At 54.6% G+C, this 16,552-nt stretch overlaps 1 protein-coding gene across 1 annotated transcript in view; it reads left to right on the forward strand.

Annotated features, from left to right (window-relative positions):
* Nucleotides 1-1,052: 1,052 nt before the first annotated feature.
* Nucleotides 1,053-16,552, forward strand: part of ZNF555 (zinc finger protein 555) — a 37,645-nt gene continuing 22,145 nt past the window's right edge. Inside the window, exons 1-4 of the mRNA XM_045042091.1 lie at nucleotides 1,053-2,578; nucleotides 9,035-9,085; nucleotides 11,407-11,533; nucleotides 15,096-16,253. Of these exons, the coding sequence (XP_044898026.1) occupies nucleotides 2,525-2,578; nucleotides 9,035-9,085; nucleotides 11,407-11,533; nucleotides 15,096-16,253 (1,390 nt within the window). The 5' untranslated portion in view covers nucleotides 1,053-2,524. The remainder of the gene's footprint in view (nucleotides 2,579-9,034; nucleotides 9,086-11,406; nucleotides 11,534-15,095; nucleotides 16,254-16,552) is intronic.

Raw genomic sequence — 16,552 nt, forward strand, 5'->3', positions numbered from 1 at the left:
TTTTATTGTTGCAACATATTATTGATAACACAAATCAACATATTGGTATTAGTAAGAAATAGTATCATTAAAACACTTTTACCAAGCAAAAAACGGATTATACGTTTCCATGATTTGTTAACCAATAGGCAAATCTGTATGTCTCTGGCACCGCGCCAAATGGAAGGCTGGCAATTTGCCCCTCATTTAAGGCCTGGCGGAGCCCTCCGCGCACCTGCCCGACGGCGCGGGCGCGCGTTTGCGGCCGGCGGATGTGCGCAGCTGCGGGAAGCTTCTCAGTCCTGCGGAGACACCTCCCGCCCGCAGATGGCGCTGTGACTCGACTCGTTGCCCCAGAGGGACGGGGCACACCCAGCTCCACCCCCGAGCCTCCTGGGACTTGTAGTTCGCGGCTTCGTGGTGCGCAGGCGCACTGCGGAGACCGTCCCGGTTGCGCTCGTCGGGGAGGCGGTGGCAGCGGCGGCGCGGCGTGAGTTAACGGGGCGCAGGGAGGGGGCGGGGGCGCGGGCTCCGGGGGGCGGAGGGAGGTGGCGTCCGGGACTGGCCGCGGCGGGCCCGGGCGGGAGCCGGTGGCGCCCGAGCGTTGCGCCCGGGTTGGCACCTGCGCCCACCCCGGGGTCACCACTCCTGGAGACGGGTGTTCGGGGTCCTGGGCGGGGGTCCGGCGGGAGGGGCGGCCGAGGCGTTCCCGTGGGCGTTTGTCCTGTCTGTCACTCGAGGCGACGGAGGCCGCCCAGCGCCCAGAATGGCACATCTGACCCTTGCCCGGCGGGGGGACCCCAGCGTGAGACCCAGGGGGCGCGCTCTGCTGTGAGGGAGGGGCCGCACTTGAAAGGGAAATGGAATAAACCCTATTTGCTCTTAAAGGCCGAGAGGGGTCGGAACGTTCAGACTTGGGAATGTGAATTCACTAGGGCTCCTTGGCTGACCCGGGGTCTCCCCCAGACTATTCTGCCTGCCCCATCCCCCAGGAGACACTTGGCAGTGCTTGGGGTCGTTGGTGGTTGTCATGACGGGGCTGGGCGGGGGGGGGGGGGGGGGGGCGGCAGTGCATCGAGTGGGTGGGGGACAGGGATGCTGCTCAGCCCCCTGCAGTGCCCAGGACGGCCCCACCCCAGAGAATGATCCGGCCCCAGTGTCCACAGGGTTGAGGCGGAGACACCCTATGTTAATTATCTGGAAAACCAGTTGAGTCCGATCCCTGCTCACTAGACACCAGAATAAATCTCCAAAGGGTCAGACAGTAGGAACCAGAGTGACCCCCGCCCCCCCCCCCCCGTGTGTGTATTTAATTGTGTGCAGCCTCCTGGGACCTCCGTAGAGCGGATAATGATGGCACACAAAGTGTCTTGGGGGTGGGTAGACTCCCCTAAACCAGGGAGATCTCACTGGGGAGTGCCTGTGTCCCTAAGGGACCGTGGTGGTATCTAGGAACATCTGTGGTTGTCACCCTGCTGAGCCCTGGGGTGGAGTAGGTGAGGCCAGGGACGCTGCTCAACTCCTCCCAGTGCCCAGAAGAGCACCCCCCCCCGCCCCGCCCGGCGAGAACGACCCGAACCGCCGTTCGCAATGCTGAGAGGGAGATCCCGACTTACACTTTATCCTTAGAGGAGTTCCTCATTGGCCTCATCAGGCCCTTCCTGGGGAGAAATGATGAGTTTCTGTGGTTTGAACATTGAAAGGGAAGGTCCCAAGCCATGTGGCACACGTCTAGGTGAAGGAGGGGGCTGAAGGGACCACGGGCATCTGCCACAAGGTAGGAGGGTCTTCGAACCATCAGACGATGGGAGAGAATTGTTCTGCAAGACCTAGGAAGGGGCTGGGGGACCTGGACCCATTGCCCTGAGCTGCGGCTTCAAGTCCCAAGAGCCGGGGCGCCTGGGGGGCTCAGTGGGTTAAGCCTCTGACCTCCGCTCAGGTCATGATCTCACAGTTCGTGAGTGTGAGCCCCACGTCGGGCTCTGTGCTGACAGCTCGGAGCCTGGAGCCTGTTTCGGATTCTGTCTCCCTCGCTCTCTGCCCCTCCCCCGGCTCATGCTCTGTCTCGTTCTGTCTCTCAGACATTAACAAAAATATTTATAACGTCCCAAGAGCAAAGACGGAAGTTCACGCAGCGTGGGAGGCAGTGGTAGATGCCTTCAGGCGCTTGCACAGAATCCCCTGCATGAGGCTCCCTGGCAGCAAGGCTAGGGGGTTGGGGGGGGGGGCGGCAAGGAACGCTGCCCCTCTGTTTGCCTGTGGTGTTTGTGAGCGTCCCGGGGCAGACTGGGTGGCTGAAACTCCAGAAGCTTCCTCTTGCACACTCTGGAGGCCAGAAGTCTGAAATGCAGGGTCAGCAGGCCTCCAGGGGAGGACCCTTCCTGCCTCTTCCAGCTCCCTGTGGTCCCTCTCTACGCTTGGGGTCCCTCGGCTTACAGCTGTGTCACTCCAGCCTCTACGTCCATTGTCACATGGCCTTCTTCCTGTGTGTCTGCGTCTCTTTTAAGGACACCAGCCCGTGGCATCGGGCCCACTCTACTCCTATATGACTTCATCTCAGCTGCGAAGATCCTGCTTGCACATGGGGTCACCTTCACAGGTACCAGAGGGTCAGGGCTGGAGCGTGTCCTTTAGAGGACCTGATTCAGTGTCATCAGCAGATGTTTCGTCAGGGTGAAGCATGCGTGTCCTTGTAAAGACACGTCTGATGCCCTGGGGGCATGGCCGGGCACAGCCTGCTCCCCTTTGTAGCTGAAGCAAGGCAGGGCTGGCTCTCCGTGAGAACTCTGCATCATTCCAGCTCATCTTGTAGATTTTCAGGCTTTTGTTTCAGGCTTTTGTTCAGGCTTTTTGTTTCATTTGTTTCATTTCATGAGTGGTTTGTAAAAAAAGTTGCCCTTACAGATCACGTCTTCCTTGGTAATTTATTTTTTTTATTAAAAAATTTTTTTTAATGTTTGTTTATTTTTGAGAGAGGGAGAGAGAGAGAGAGAGAGCATGCATGAGCCAGCGGGGGAGGGGCAGAGAGAGAGAGAGAGAGAGGGAGATACAGAATCCGAAGCAGGCTCCAGGCTCCAGCACAGAGCCCGACACGGGGCTCGAACTCACAAACCCTGCGATCATGACCTGAGCCAAAGTCGCACACTTAACCGACTGAGCCACCCAGGCGCCCCTTCCTTGATAATTTAAACAGTTATGGGGCACCTGGGTGGCTCAGTCAGTTAAGTGTCTTACTTTGGCTCAGGTCATGATCTCAGGGTTTGTGAGTTCAAGCCCCAGGTCAGATTCTGTGCTGACAGCTCGGAGCCTGGAGCCTGCTTTGGATTCTGTGTCTCCCTCTCTCTTTGCCCCTCCCCGGCTCATGCTCTGTTTCTCTCTCTCTTAAAAAAGTAAACATTAAAAAAAATTTTTTTTTAAACAGTTACATGTCCAAAAAAGAAAAAAAAAACCAGTTACACATGCTTACTGGAGTTAGCCATGGTATTTTTTTCCAGGTTTGTTAGGTTTATTTTTGGCTAACAGCTTTATTTAGATATAGTCCACAAACCAATTCATTCATTTCAGGTATGCAGTTCAGTGATTTCTCGTGTATTCACAGAGTTGTGCAGTCATCATGTCTGTCTAGTTCTGGAACATTCCATCACCCCAGAAGAAACCCTGTCTCCGTCAGCAGTCACCCTCCTTCCCCTAGTCCCCACGAGCCCCCTGCCTGTCCCTGGATGATCCCGTTCTGGACGTTTCACACACCCCGTGTGGCCTCTCGTGTCTCGTTCCCTCCCTGAGCGTCATGTGTTCAGGTCTGACCGCGGGGCAGCGGGTGTGGGTGCCTCGCTCCTGCTCGCGGCTGAATGATATTCCACTGTACGGCTGGACCACATTGTGCTTACTCGTTCATCCGTTGATGGGCACTGGGGTTGTTTCCACTCTTCGGCCACCGCGAGTCGTGCCGCCACGAACATTCGTGGGCAGGTTTTGGTGTGGATGTGTGTTTTCGTGTCTCTCGGGCAGACGGTAGGAGAGGCATCCCTGGGTCCAGTGGAAACTGTGTTTAACCATTTGAGGAACCGCCAGACCGTCTTCCAGGACAGCGACCCACCTCCCACCCCCGCTGGCCTTGCTCCAGGGTGGCCATTCCCCCCCCCATCCTCACCGACACCTGTTCCTGTCCTGTGGCCTCCAGTTATCCTGCTGGGCGGGAGGGGCCTCCTCACTGTGGGTCTGATTTCCGTGATGACTCATGAGATCGATCATCCTTTCCATGCGGCTTGGTCGTTTGCGTGTCGCCTTTGGACAAATGCCTGTTCTCTACGGGAGCTCTTTGTTAGGAAGTGAGTCGCCGTCGCTGGAAGAGGCGTGCGCGGGGGCCCTGAGTGCCTCGCCACCGCTCCTCGTGCGTGCTCTCCACCAGCTTCTTCCTTCAGCCTCACCCCAAGGAACCTTGTTCCCTGATCCCCCTTTCCTGGTGGGGAGGCGGCTGTTTTCTTAAACGTTCAGCTTTGACTTAATTATAGACTCATACAATGTTGCAAAAACGGGGTGGAGTCCCACCCACCCATCACCCAGCTGCCCCCTTGGCCCGTCTCCTGACAATAGTAGGATCAAAGCCGCACGTGGGTATTGACCACCCCCCCCATGAAAAAATTTTAATGTTTATTTTTTTGAGAGAGAGCGCGTGTGAACCGGGGAGGGGCAGAGAGATTGAGAGAACCCAAGCCGACCACGCTGTCAGCGCGGAGCTCAAGAGTCGCGGCTTAACCAACTGAGCCACCCGGGTGCCCCGCCCCCGCCATGAAAGTTTCCTAGCAGAGATGCGTCTGGGTGCTGGGGCTGCACGGCTCCCACAACAGACTTGTCTTCTCCACGTGTCTGTGTCCTAATCCTCTCTTCTTACAAGGACACTGGTTTTACTGGATCCGGGCCCATTCCTAACGACCTCATTTTGACTTAATACCTCTTAAAGGCCCTATCTTGAAATACAGTTACCGTCTGAGGTCCTGGGGTTGGGACTGGAAGGGATGAATTTGGAGGGGACACAGATTAACCTGTGACAACAGATATATGTGTACAGACATACGTTGGAGATATTGCGGGTTCGGTTCCGGACGACCGCAGCGAAACAAGTCAGATGAATTGTTTGGTTTCCCAGTGCATGTAAAAGTTATGTTTTCTCCGTACTTGTGCAATAGCACTGTATCTAAAAGAACAATGTAGGGGCGCCTGGGTGGCTCAGTCAGTTAAGCCTCCGACTTTGGCTCAGGTCATGATCTTGCGGTTCGTGGGTTCGAGCCCCACATCAGGCTCCGTGGTGACAGCTCAGAGCCTGGAGCCTGTTTCCAATTCTGTGTCTCCCTCTTTCTCTGCCCCTCTCCCACGCGCTCTCTCTCTCTCTCTCAAAAATAAACGTTAAAAAAATCTCCACTACTTTTTCAAAAATATAAATAAAAGAACAATGTAAATATCTTCATTTGAAAGTACTTTAACTGCTACAAGATGCTTATCATCATGTGAACTGTCAGCCAGTCATATCACTGGTCACAGATCACCGTAACAACTATAAGAATAACGAGTGCAGACCCGCCTGGTGGGCTCAGTCAGTTAAGCATCCGACTCTTGGTTTTGGCTCAGGTCGTGATCTCGCACTTTGTTTTAAAATTTTTTTTTTCAACGTTTATTTATTTTTGGGACAGAGAGAGACAGAGCATGAACGGGGGAGGGGCAGAGAGAGAGGGAGACACAGAATCGGAAACAGGTTCCAGGCTCTGAGCTGTCAACACAGAGCCCGACGCGGGGCTTGAACTCACAGACCGTGAGATCATGACCTGAGCCGAAGTCGGACGCTTAACCGACTGTGCCACCCAGGCGCCCCATGATCTCTCACTTTGTGAGATCGAGCCCCACATCGGGCTCTGTGCCGACAGCATGGAGCCTGCTTAGGATTCTGTCTCCCTCTCTCTCTCTGCCCCTTTTCCTGCACGTGTGCTCTCTCTCTCTCTCTCTCAAAATAAATAAAGTTAAAAAAAGATAATGAGTTGGTGAGAATCACCAGCGCATGACCCAGGAACACGCAGTGAGCAAATGCTGTTGGAAAAATGGTGCCAACGGGGTGACGCAGGGTTGTCACAGACCTTCAGTCTTAACGCGGTGGCCGTGAAGCACAATGAAATGAGACATGCCCGTATCTGCTTCTGTTCTGCATGCGTGTAAAAGAATACTTTCTACATTCTCCCCTCCCTGTCCCAAGAACCGATTTGTGCTACCTCAGGGTTAACATCGCCGTAGTGGGAACGCTTTGCCTGATGTTGACGTCTCACTGTGGGACATTTATCACAGCCAAAACGTGACCCCCGAGTGGTGCCGCCAGGGGCCGAGGGAGGGGGCTGGGCAACATCAAGTCTCAGTTACGGAAGATGAGCACGTGCGAGAGGGCCACCGGACGATGTCGTACCTACGGTCAGCAACAGCGCCTTCTACGCTTAAAATTTGTTAAGATAAATCTCATGTTAAGCGTTCTTACCACAGACCGTTTTTAAAAACATCAACCCACTGGGGCTCCTGAGCGGATCACTCGGTTAAGTGTCTGACTCTTGATTTCAGCTCAGGTCGTGATCTCGCACTTTGTGAGGTCAAGCCCCATGTCGGGCTCTGTACTGACAGCGTGGAGTCTGCTTGGGATTCTCTCTTTCCCTCTCTCTCTGCCCCTCCCCTGCTCGCTCGCTCTCACTCTCTCTCTCTCAAAATAAATAAACTTAAAAAAAGCCACATCAACCCACCAAGGCATCAACCTTGGTTCAGAATACTAACCAGACTGCAAACTTCATTTAGATTTCATGAGGTTTTCCACTAGCCCAGGACCTTCATTCTGGCCCAGGACCGCATCCAGGGTCCCACATGACATCTTGCCATTTCGCCTTGTTTTCTGGGGCTCCTCCAGTGTGACCCTTCCTCAGACTTTCCTGGTTTTGCGTGGCCTCGACGCTTTTGAAGAGCAGTGGCCAGGTGCTTTGTAGAAGGTCCCTTGGACTGAGTTCGTCTGATGTTTTCTCATGATTACACTGAGGTTACCTTACACTGAAGGTGGCCCAGAGGTGTCCTGTGTCACATCAGGGGACATCACAGCAGGCGTCCTGTCCTCATCACAGTGACACTGATCTTCATCACTTGGCTAGGGCGGGGTCTGCCAGGTTTCTCCAGGAATAAAGTTCCCCTTCTTCACTCTATCTGCACTATTTGCTGGAAGCAAGTCACTGAGTGAACCCACGTGGATGGCGCGGGGGAGGGGAGGCTCCTCCGCGTCCTGGAGGGAGGACCATGGAAGAATACAGATGCGTTAACACCATGGCGGTAATTAACAAGTATTTTGGAGATGTGACTTTTCTGCTACCCGATGTCCCGCCTCTCCTTGGAGTGTCCCCAGTAATGACTTGTGCATCCGTGGGGATGATCACCGGGGTGTTCCCATGAAAATCCCATGGTGATTTTCTATTAATGGGGCTGGGTGGTGATTTTTGAAGTTTTCATCCAGGAATCCAGATCACGCCCGTCGTAAGTATCCGGTAACTGGCCTCTATTCATTCCTCATGAGTCTGCATGAGAATTTGCGTTTACAAGAGACTTCACGCCTACGACATCACCCAGAGCAGGCCGGTGGCTCACGTGTAGTGAGTGGGGACAGAGCAGGACTGCTCCAGGATGTTGTTAACAGAGGGCCACAGGCAGACAGTGCTTAGAGCACGAGAAACAGTTCAGGACCTGTTGCAGTGGGGAAGGACCTCTGGTGCACCTGGGCCCCATCCCCGATGCAGTGTGGACAAGAGGGGGTTTATAGCAAGGGAGTAGGTGGGGGTCAGCAGACGGGCACTTGCCGTGAGGACGCATCACGGGGGATTCTGGCTGAACAGACCTGATAGGATTGCTGCTGCAGGCATTCTGGGTGATCCCCACCCCCCCACCCCCTCCAACCCCCCGCCACCTGGGTGGGGCAGGAGGAAATTGGCCGGATATCCAGGGTGATCAGACACGGGGCGGGGGCTTCAAGCTGAAGTGACTTAGCAGGGCTCTGGCTAAAACAGAGCATCTGAGCTGAACTCAGAAGCCCAGAGGTCAAGGCCTAGTTGGATGGAGGGCTCAGAGAGGCGAGAGAGGGTCCTTGGTGCCACCAGGCAGCACCAGAATCAGCCTGGAAGGGAAGGGAGCCTCCCGGGAGTGTGCAGTCCGGCCTGTGCCTTCCGGGTGGGACAGGCGCATCTGGATCCTTCGTGCTGCAGAGCTGGGGTGGTCCGGTAGGAGAGGCCAGGGCAAAGGAGGGGGCCCGGGAGAGGGGCCCCAGGGAGCCGGCTGGGCTGTGGGGAGGCAGAGATGAGTCTGGGAGGCGCCCAGGGTGGGGGCCTGTGGGCTTCGAGGCTGGGAGGTCCTACTGGGTCAAATGGGGTTCCCCACAAAATTCGTGTCCACCCGGAACCTTGGAATGTGAGCTTACCTGGAAATGGGGTCTTTGCAGATGTAATTAGTTAAGATGAGGTCATATGGGAATGGGTGAGTCTAATCCAACGACTGGCGTCCTTATAAGAAGAGAGACACAGAGTCAGAAGACAGTCACGTGACCACCGAGGCAGAAGCTGGAGGGATGTGACCACAAGCCCAGGGGAAGCTGGAGTCCCCGAACCTGGAAGAGGCAGGAAGGACCCTGTTCTGGGGCTTTGGCCCTGAGACCTTGATCCAACTTCTGGCCTCCTGAACGTGAGAGAATAAATCTCTGCTGTCTTAAGCCCCCAGCGTGTGGTCGTTTATTTCAGTGGCCCCAGGACACTTGCACAGACTCCTCCGTGATAGAATTGGTATACTTTGTAAGCTTCCAAGACCTTCCGTATTTTGGTCCATGCATGGGTTAAGGGGCCATTCAGGCCTGTGGCCTCTGTCCTGGCTTCTGTTGACCACACTGTGTGTGTGTGTGGGGGGGGAGGGCGCACCTGGATTGTGCCAGAGGTGTCCAGGTCCAGGATTTGGGGATCAGGGACAGGCCTGGGCCTGGGCTTCACGGTCCCTTCTCCTCCCGCAGCTCTGCCTGCCCCGGATCCTGCTTTTCCCAAGAGAAGAGGATGGCTGCTGGGTACGTGTCCCCCGGGCCCCAGGTGAGTGGGACCTGAGTACGTGTCCCCCGGGCCCCAGGTGAGCGGGACCTTCCTCTTCCCCTGAAAGTGTCCAGTGTGCCCAGAGGACGCACTCCTACAAGAAGTGCATTCCCAGATAGGGAAGGGAGCCCCATTGCTGTGTGGGAGCTCAGGGAGCCTTCCCCGTGAGCGTCTGGGTCCGAGAACCTCTGCTTGTAAGCAGAAGCACAGGCGTGCTGTTCAGTGCGTCTTTCCCCGCAAGACAGCTGAGCTTCTGTCCTCGGCAGGGAGCACTTCCCCCACCGCGGCGGGGGGCCGCCTGGGAAGCACCGTCTCGTTACTTCAGTTGTGGTGAAAGGTTCACCATCGTAACCTTCTCTAAGCACACAGCTCAGCGGCACCAAGCGCACTCATGGTGTCGTGCAGCCGCCCCCATCATCCGTCTCCAGAACTTTGCATCTCCCCCGACTGAGACCCTGTCCCCATGAAGCACCAACGCCCCCCCCTGGCTCCCACCATCTGCTCTCTTGTCTCTGTGGACGGGACTCCTCTGGGGAGCCTCTGTGAGTGGGGTCACGCGGGACGTGTCCCGTCTGTGTCTGGCCTCTGTCACTGTGCACAGTGGCCTCCGGGTCCGTCCACGTGGTGGCAGGCGGCAGGACGTCCTTCCTTCCCGAGGCTGGGTCAGTCTTTGTAAGCCTGGAAGAGCTGTGTTTAATGTGAAGCTGCCTTGCAGGCCATGAGCATCAGGACAGCAGAGGCCACCATCCACTGGGACAACACATCTGTGGGGACTGGTAGATGGGGTCCCTGTCCCTTAGCTCTCGGCTTCGGATGGCAGCCACAAGTCTGAGAAAGTGATCAGTGTCTGCGCCAGAAATATAGGGCCGACAGAGCTCAGGTTCAGGTGGTCCCTGGGAGAACAGGCCCTTTCCTGTGGACATTTGCAGGCGATCCCAAGGGTCCAGGCAGTGTCCTGGATGTTGTCCTTGTTGGGGCCCCCTGGAGAGGGGTACTTGATCTGCTCTGGCCCCTGCATGGAAGTCCTGGTCATCGCAGGCACACCCACTTTCAGGCCAGCCTGGTGCTCGCTGAGGCTGGCACAGCCCCCGGGGACACTGTCAGGTTTCAGCTTGGAGCCCACACCGCCCCCGGGGCCTGTGGGGTCAGGGTTCCAAACAAAGCTGTGGCTTGTCCCTCGGCAGCAGGAGAGCTGAGATGCCGCGAGGCCAGGCAGGGTCCCTTCTTCTCTGTCTTCACGTTAAGTAAACGGAGCCACCCAGACCTAGGCGGTCAGGCCGGAGGGTCATCGCCTGTCCAGGCCATGCAGGATTTCACGGGAGCCCCTTAGCAACCCAGGCCTGCATCTTTATTTATTTATTTATTTTAATTTTTTTTTTTAATGTTTGCTTATTTTTGAGAGAGAGAAATACGGAGCGTGAGCAGGGGAGGAGCAGAGAGAGAGGGAGACACAGAATCCAAAGCAGGCTCCAGGCTCCGAGCTGTCAGCACAGAGTCCAATGTTGGGCTCGAGCCCACGAACTATGAGATCATGACCTGAGCTGAAGTTGGACGCTCAACCGACTGAGCCACCCAGGCGCCTCAGGACTGTGCTTTTTAAAAACGAAACCAAAAACCACCTTAGCTTCAGCCAGCATGGCCAAAACCAGCCAGCGGGTCCAGCAGGCCTGCTCGCCTGGGGTGGGAGCCATCGCTTTCAAGGTCCATAGGTAACTTTTCCCCTCACGACAGACAGCAGCCCAGCTGCTGGTTCCAGCCAGGACGGCTGCAGTAGCCAGCCAGGCGCCACACGTTCGCCATCCCCCCTCCACGTGCCCTTCCTTTGCCCATCAGCGCTCTTGCCACATTTCTCCGCTCGTGCGGATCGGCAGGTGTGGCTTCTGGGTTCTCTGACCGTGTCGCTAGCAGATGCCCCGACCGGCGTGAACTACTCAGCCTCACTGCACCCCGTGGAGCGGAAAGAGTTTCTTCCATTTTCCTTCCATTGAGCAGATGAGGAGGCCACGTCCTGGAAAGTCAGTAATACACGTCCGATCCCACAAGCTACCTCTTTCTAGAATGAGCAGGGGGAGGTTCTCAAGTGGGAATGTTGCGCTCACAGATCCAAAAGTGGGACTCACCAGTTCAGTAGGAAACGGGCCGTGTGTTCCCACGAGATCTGCGTGCTAGCAGAATCTGACCTCCGGGCTTTGCTCCCTGCTCCCCGTGGATCTCCTGTTGGCCACGGCCTTCGGGCCTCTTGTAAAAAGGCGGGGGCGGGGGGGTGCCTTTCTTGAGCAGAATCGATGTGATATTTTAGGAGTTAGTGACCTTCGAGGATGTGGCCGTGGCCTTCTCCCGGGAGGAGTGGGCCTTGCTGGACCCTGCTCAGAAGAGGCTGTACAGAGAGGTGATGCTGGAGACCTACAGGAACCTGGCCGCACTGGGTAAGACCAGCGCCGTGCACGCACCTGCCCATCGGTTCACACGCACGTAGCCTCCGCGGTGTGTCCAGAGCCGTGTTAGGAAGTGGGGGGTTGTTGGTGAATAAGGCAGCTGTGGGCCCCTGCCCTTATGGGGTGAGTGGTCTACTGGTTTCTTCAACACTGCAAGTGACCCGATTTCTCCCAGAGCTGCTGCCGAGCCGCACATCTCACCTGAGGCTTAGATAATGTCCCCGAGTCCCCTCGGGTACAGAGTCATCATGAAACATGTTTTTGTATGTGTGGTAAAACATGTACAACATAAAATCTGCCTTTTAAACCATTCTTGGGTATACAATTCAGTGGCAGTAATTACATTCAAAATGTGCAGTCACCCCCACCATCTGTTTCTAGAACTTTCCATCTCCCCAGACTGAGACCCTGCCCCCACGAAGCACTGACACCCCGCCCCCTGCCCCACCCCTGGTTCCCACCATCCGCTCTCTGTCTCTGTGGACGGGGCTCCTCTAGGGACCCCCTGTGAGTAGGGTCACGCGGGACGTGTCCTTCTGTGTCTGGCTTCTGTCACTGTGCACAGTGTCCTCCAGGTCTGTCCACGTGGTGGCAGGTGGGAGGATGTCCTTCCTGTTTATTTTTTATTTATTTGTTTATTTTTTAAAGAATGTTTATTTGAGGGGGGGAGGGCAGAGAGAGAGAGAGAGGGGGGAACGGAGGATCTGAAGTGAGCTCTCTGCTGACAGCAGACAACCCGACGCAGGGCGGAACTCATGAACCACGAGATCATGATCTGAGCTGAGGCCAGACGTTTAACCAGCTGAGCCACTGAGGCGCCCCTGCCCTTGTTTGTTTGTTTGTTTGTTTGAATGTTTATTTTTGAGACAATGCGAGAGACAGAGCATGAGCGGCGGAGGGGCAGAGAGAGAGGGAGTCACAGAATCGGAAGCAGGCTCCAGGCTCTGAGTCGTCAGCACAGAGCCCGACGTGGGGCTCGAACCCACGAACCGTGAGATCATGACCTGAGCTGAAGTTGGACGCCTAACCGACTGAGCCTCCCAGGCGCCCCTGCCCTTGGTTTTTATTTTTTTTATTATTTTATTTTATTTTTTTTAGATATGGTAACAGGATACTAATGAGGTTAACATTTTAATGTTTATTTAGTTCTCAGACAGAGACAGAGCGTGAACAGGGGAGGGTCAGAGAGAGAGGGAGACACAGAATCCGAAGCAGGCTCCAGGCTCTGAGCTGTCAGCACGGAGCCCGCCGACATGGGGTTCGACCCCACGAACTGTGAGATCATGACCTGAGCCAAAGTCAGACGCTTAACCGACTGAGCCACCCAGGCGCCCCTGCCCTTGTGTTTTGTTTTTTTTTTTTTTTTTCCCAACGTTTATTTATTTTTTGGGACAGAGAGAGACAGAGCATGAACGGGGGAGGGGCAGAGAGAGAGGGAGACACAGAATCGGAAACAGGCTCCAGGCTCTGAGCCATCAGCCCAGAGCCCGACGCGGGGCTCGAACTCCCGGACCGCGAGATCGTGACCTGGCTGAAGTCGGACGCTTAACCGACTGCGCCACCCAGGCGCCCCTGCCTTTGGTTTTTGAAGCCGAGTGATATTTCAGTGTGTGGATGGACCCCATTTTATTTATCTACACAACCATGGGTGGACACTTTGTAGCTGCTGAGAATCATGCTCCCGTGAACACAGATGTGCAAATAGCACTTTGAGTTCCTGCTTTCTTCTTTCTCGGGTGCACACCTAGGGGCGGACTTGCTAGGTCATATGGAGACTCTGTGCTTCCCTTCGTGAGAGACCGCCAGACTGCATTTCACCATCTTACCAGCCACGCACAAGGATTCCGATTGGCCCACATCCTCTCTAATCCTTATTTTCTGTTTTTGCTTAAAAAAAAAAAAATTACAGGCACCTGGGTGGCTCAGTCGGTTGAACGTCTGACTTCAGCTCACGTCATGATCTCGCGGTTCGTGACTTCGAGCCCCGCGTCAGCCTTTGTGCTGATAGTGCAGAGCCTGCTTGGGATTCTCTGTCTCCCTTTCTTTCTGCCTTTCCCCTCCTCACACGTGTGTGTGTGTGTGTGTGTGTGTGTGTCAAAAATAAATGAACATTAAAAAAATAATAGCTATCCTAGTAAGTGTGAAATGGTGTTTCACTGTGGTTTTGATTTGCGTTTCCCTGATGCCTGATGATGTTGAGCATCTTTTCGTGTGCTTGTTGGCCATTTGTAGATCTCCTTGGGAAAATGTGAGAGCCACAAGGTTTCTTTAATTAGTATTTTTTACCGTTTGCTTAGTTTTGAGAGAGAGAGAGAGACAGAGCATGAGCAGGGGAGGGGCAGGGAGAGAGGGTGACACAGAATCCCATGCAGGCTCCAGTCTCTGAGCTGTCAGCACAGAGCCCGACGCGGGGCTCGATCCCACGAATCGTGAGATCATGACCTGAGCCGAGATCAAGAGTCGGGTGTTTAACTGACTGAGCCCCCCAGGTGCCCCGAGGTCCGCAAGTTTTTAATTAGGAAAATAAAATCTTCAGCTTGGTCAACACGCCGTGTCTCCAGTGTGCTCTTGTCTCTTCCAGAAACCTTGAAGACCCGAAGTGCCGATGCAGGCGTTGAGTTTGGTGCACTGTCCGCAGCCCAAGCCCCTCAGGCCGCCGGTCCTTCCCCGTGGGTGGGGGGTTCACTCTTTCTACCAGTGGTGCCTTTCCAGCTGGAGCAAGGAGTAGCTGTGTGGACGGGGGGGAAGGAACTCCCCAAACCTCCTGTTCAGGTGAGAGCCAGGCAGATACGAGCCACTGAATGGGGGCGGCGTCTTGGGGACTGCAGGTCACGGGTCTCTCCACAGACGCCCTCTTGCTTAAGGAGCAGGTTGAGGTCTTTGGTGGCAGTTTCTCAGATACCTTTATTCATTCTCCAGCAGGCTTGTCCTGTGCGCCGACTTCTACAAGGCTTTGGGTGCAGAGGAAATACATCTCATTTCTTTCTTTTCTTTTTTCTTTTTTTTTCTTTTTTAAATGTTTATTTGAGGGAGGGAGAGAGAGAGAGAGAGTGCGAACATGAGTGGGGGAGGGGCAGAGAGAGGGGGAGACACAGAATGTGAAACAGGCTCCGGGCTCTGAGCCGTCAGCACAGAGCCCGACGCGGGGCTCAAATCCACGAACTGTGAGATCGTGACCTGAGCCGAAGTCGGACGCTCAACCGACTGAGCCCCCCGGGCGCCCCTCATTTCCTTCTGGAAGCTATTCTACCTGTGTTTCTTGTTACATATGTTCCCTCTCTGCCTTCTTGATAATTCTTTCTCTTTGCCATTCTCATCCCCCCTCCTTTGTAGGGCCATCCCTTCTACATTTACGTTCGCCCCCGTTTTCCGTCATCGGCAAACTTCTTACACTGCGTCCTGGCCTCGGGAGCTTTTCCTGTTTTCTCCTGTGTTGAGCGCTGATACTTGAACGCGGATTCACATGTACCTCATGCATGTTGGAAGTACTTTTGTGCCGCCATTATTAAGTTAAAAGTGTCTTCTCTCCCCCCCTTTTCTCAATTTATTTCAGATTTGGCTGCCAAACTGAAAAGCCAAGAGTCATCTTGTAAGAAGGTGGTTTGGGGGGAAGAACCACCCAGTGGTGTGACTATAGTAAAGCTTCCCAAAGGAGACTGGAGCTATGGTCAACTTGAGGAGAATCGTGAAGCCCTGCACAGGCTTTGGAGGCAGCTGGCGTACCCCCAGGCGGAGGTGTTTGCTCAAAGGGAGACCACTGCTTGGCATGAGTTTGGGGAAGCCTGTAGTATGAGCTCAGACCTTGCTTTGTCTCAAGGAGGTTCTACAGAAGAACATTCCCACGACTGTGGTCTAGATATTGAGAGTTTGGTAGCTAATCCATTCTTAAACCATCATCAGATGGCATATACAGATCAGAGACCCTGTGAAGGGAACGAATGTGGAAAAGACGTCGGCCACAACAGTGCCTTCGGTCAACACCACAGAGCCGCCGAAAGCGGGGAATCATTTCCTCACGGTATGGCTCTCACAACACACAACACGGTGAATACAGCGGGGAAACCCTACGAGTGTCACCACTGCGGGAAAGTGTTTAACCGGAGGCATTCCCTGAGTGAACATCAGAGAATCCATACAGGAGAGAGACCATATGAATGTCAGGAATGTGGGCGAGCCTTTACGCACAGCTCAACCCTCACACGACACTTGAGAACTCATACTGGAGAGAAACCCTATGCGTGCGGCGAATGTGGGAAAGCCTTCAACAGGATTTCGTCTCTCACCCAACACCAGAGGATTCACACAGGGGAAAAGCCCTACAAATGCAAAGACTGCGGAAAGTCCTTCTGCCAGAGTTCTTACCTGGTCTTGCACAAGAGAACGCATACGGGCGAGAAGCCCTACGAATGTAACGAGTGTGGAAAGGCCTTCAGTGATCGTTCCTCGCTTAACCAACACGAGCGGACTCACACCGGTGAGAACCCCTATGAATGTAATCAGTGCGGAAGAGCCTTCAGTCAGAGGTCTTCCCTCGTGAGGCACGAGAGGACTCACACCGGAGAGAAACCGTACGGCTGTAGCGAATGTGGGAAAGCGTTCAGCCAGAGCTCGTCCCTTATCACACACCAGAAAACTCACACCAGTCAGAAAACCTATAAAATAATTGATTGTGGGAAAGCTTTCTATCAGAGCAGCAACCTCATTGGGTTTTAGAGACCACTTGCTGCCTGTAAGGTACCTTTCAGCTCTCTGCTACAGAAGTATGGTTAGATTTTGCCCTTCTGATGGGACTGTTTGAAAAGAAGTAGGCTTCTGCACGTTCTTTTTTAAAAAATGTTTAACGTTTATTTATTTTTGAGACAGAGAGAGACAGAGCGTGAACGGGGGAGGGGCAGAGAGAGAGGGAGACACAGAATCGGAAACAGGCTCCAGGCTCGGAGCGGTCAGCACAGAGCCCGACGCGGGGCTCGAACTCACAGACCGCGAGATCATGACCTGAGCCGAAGTCGG

The sequence above is a fragment of the Felis catus genome, chromosome A2 (assembly GCF_018350175.1).
Source record: "Felis catus isolate Fca126 chromosome A2, F.catus_Fca126_mat1.0, whole genome shotgun sequence".
In the NCBI taxonomy this organism is placed as follows: Eukaryota; Metazoa; Chordata; class Mammalia; order Carnivora; family Felidae; genus Felis; species Felis catus.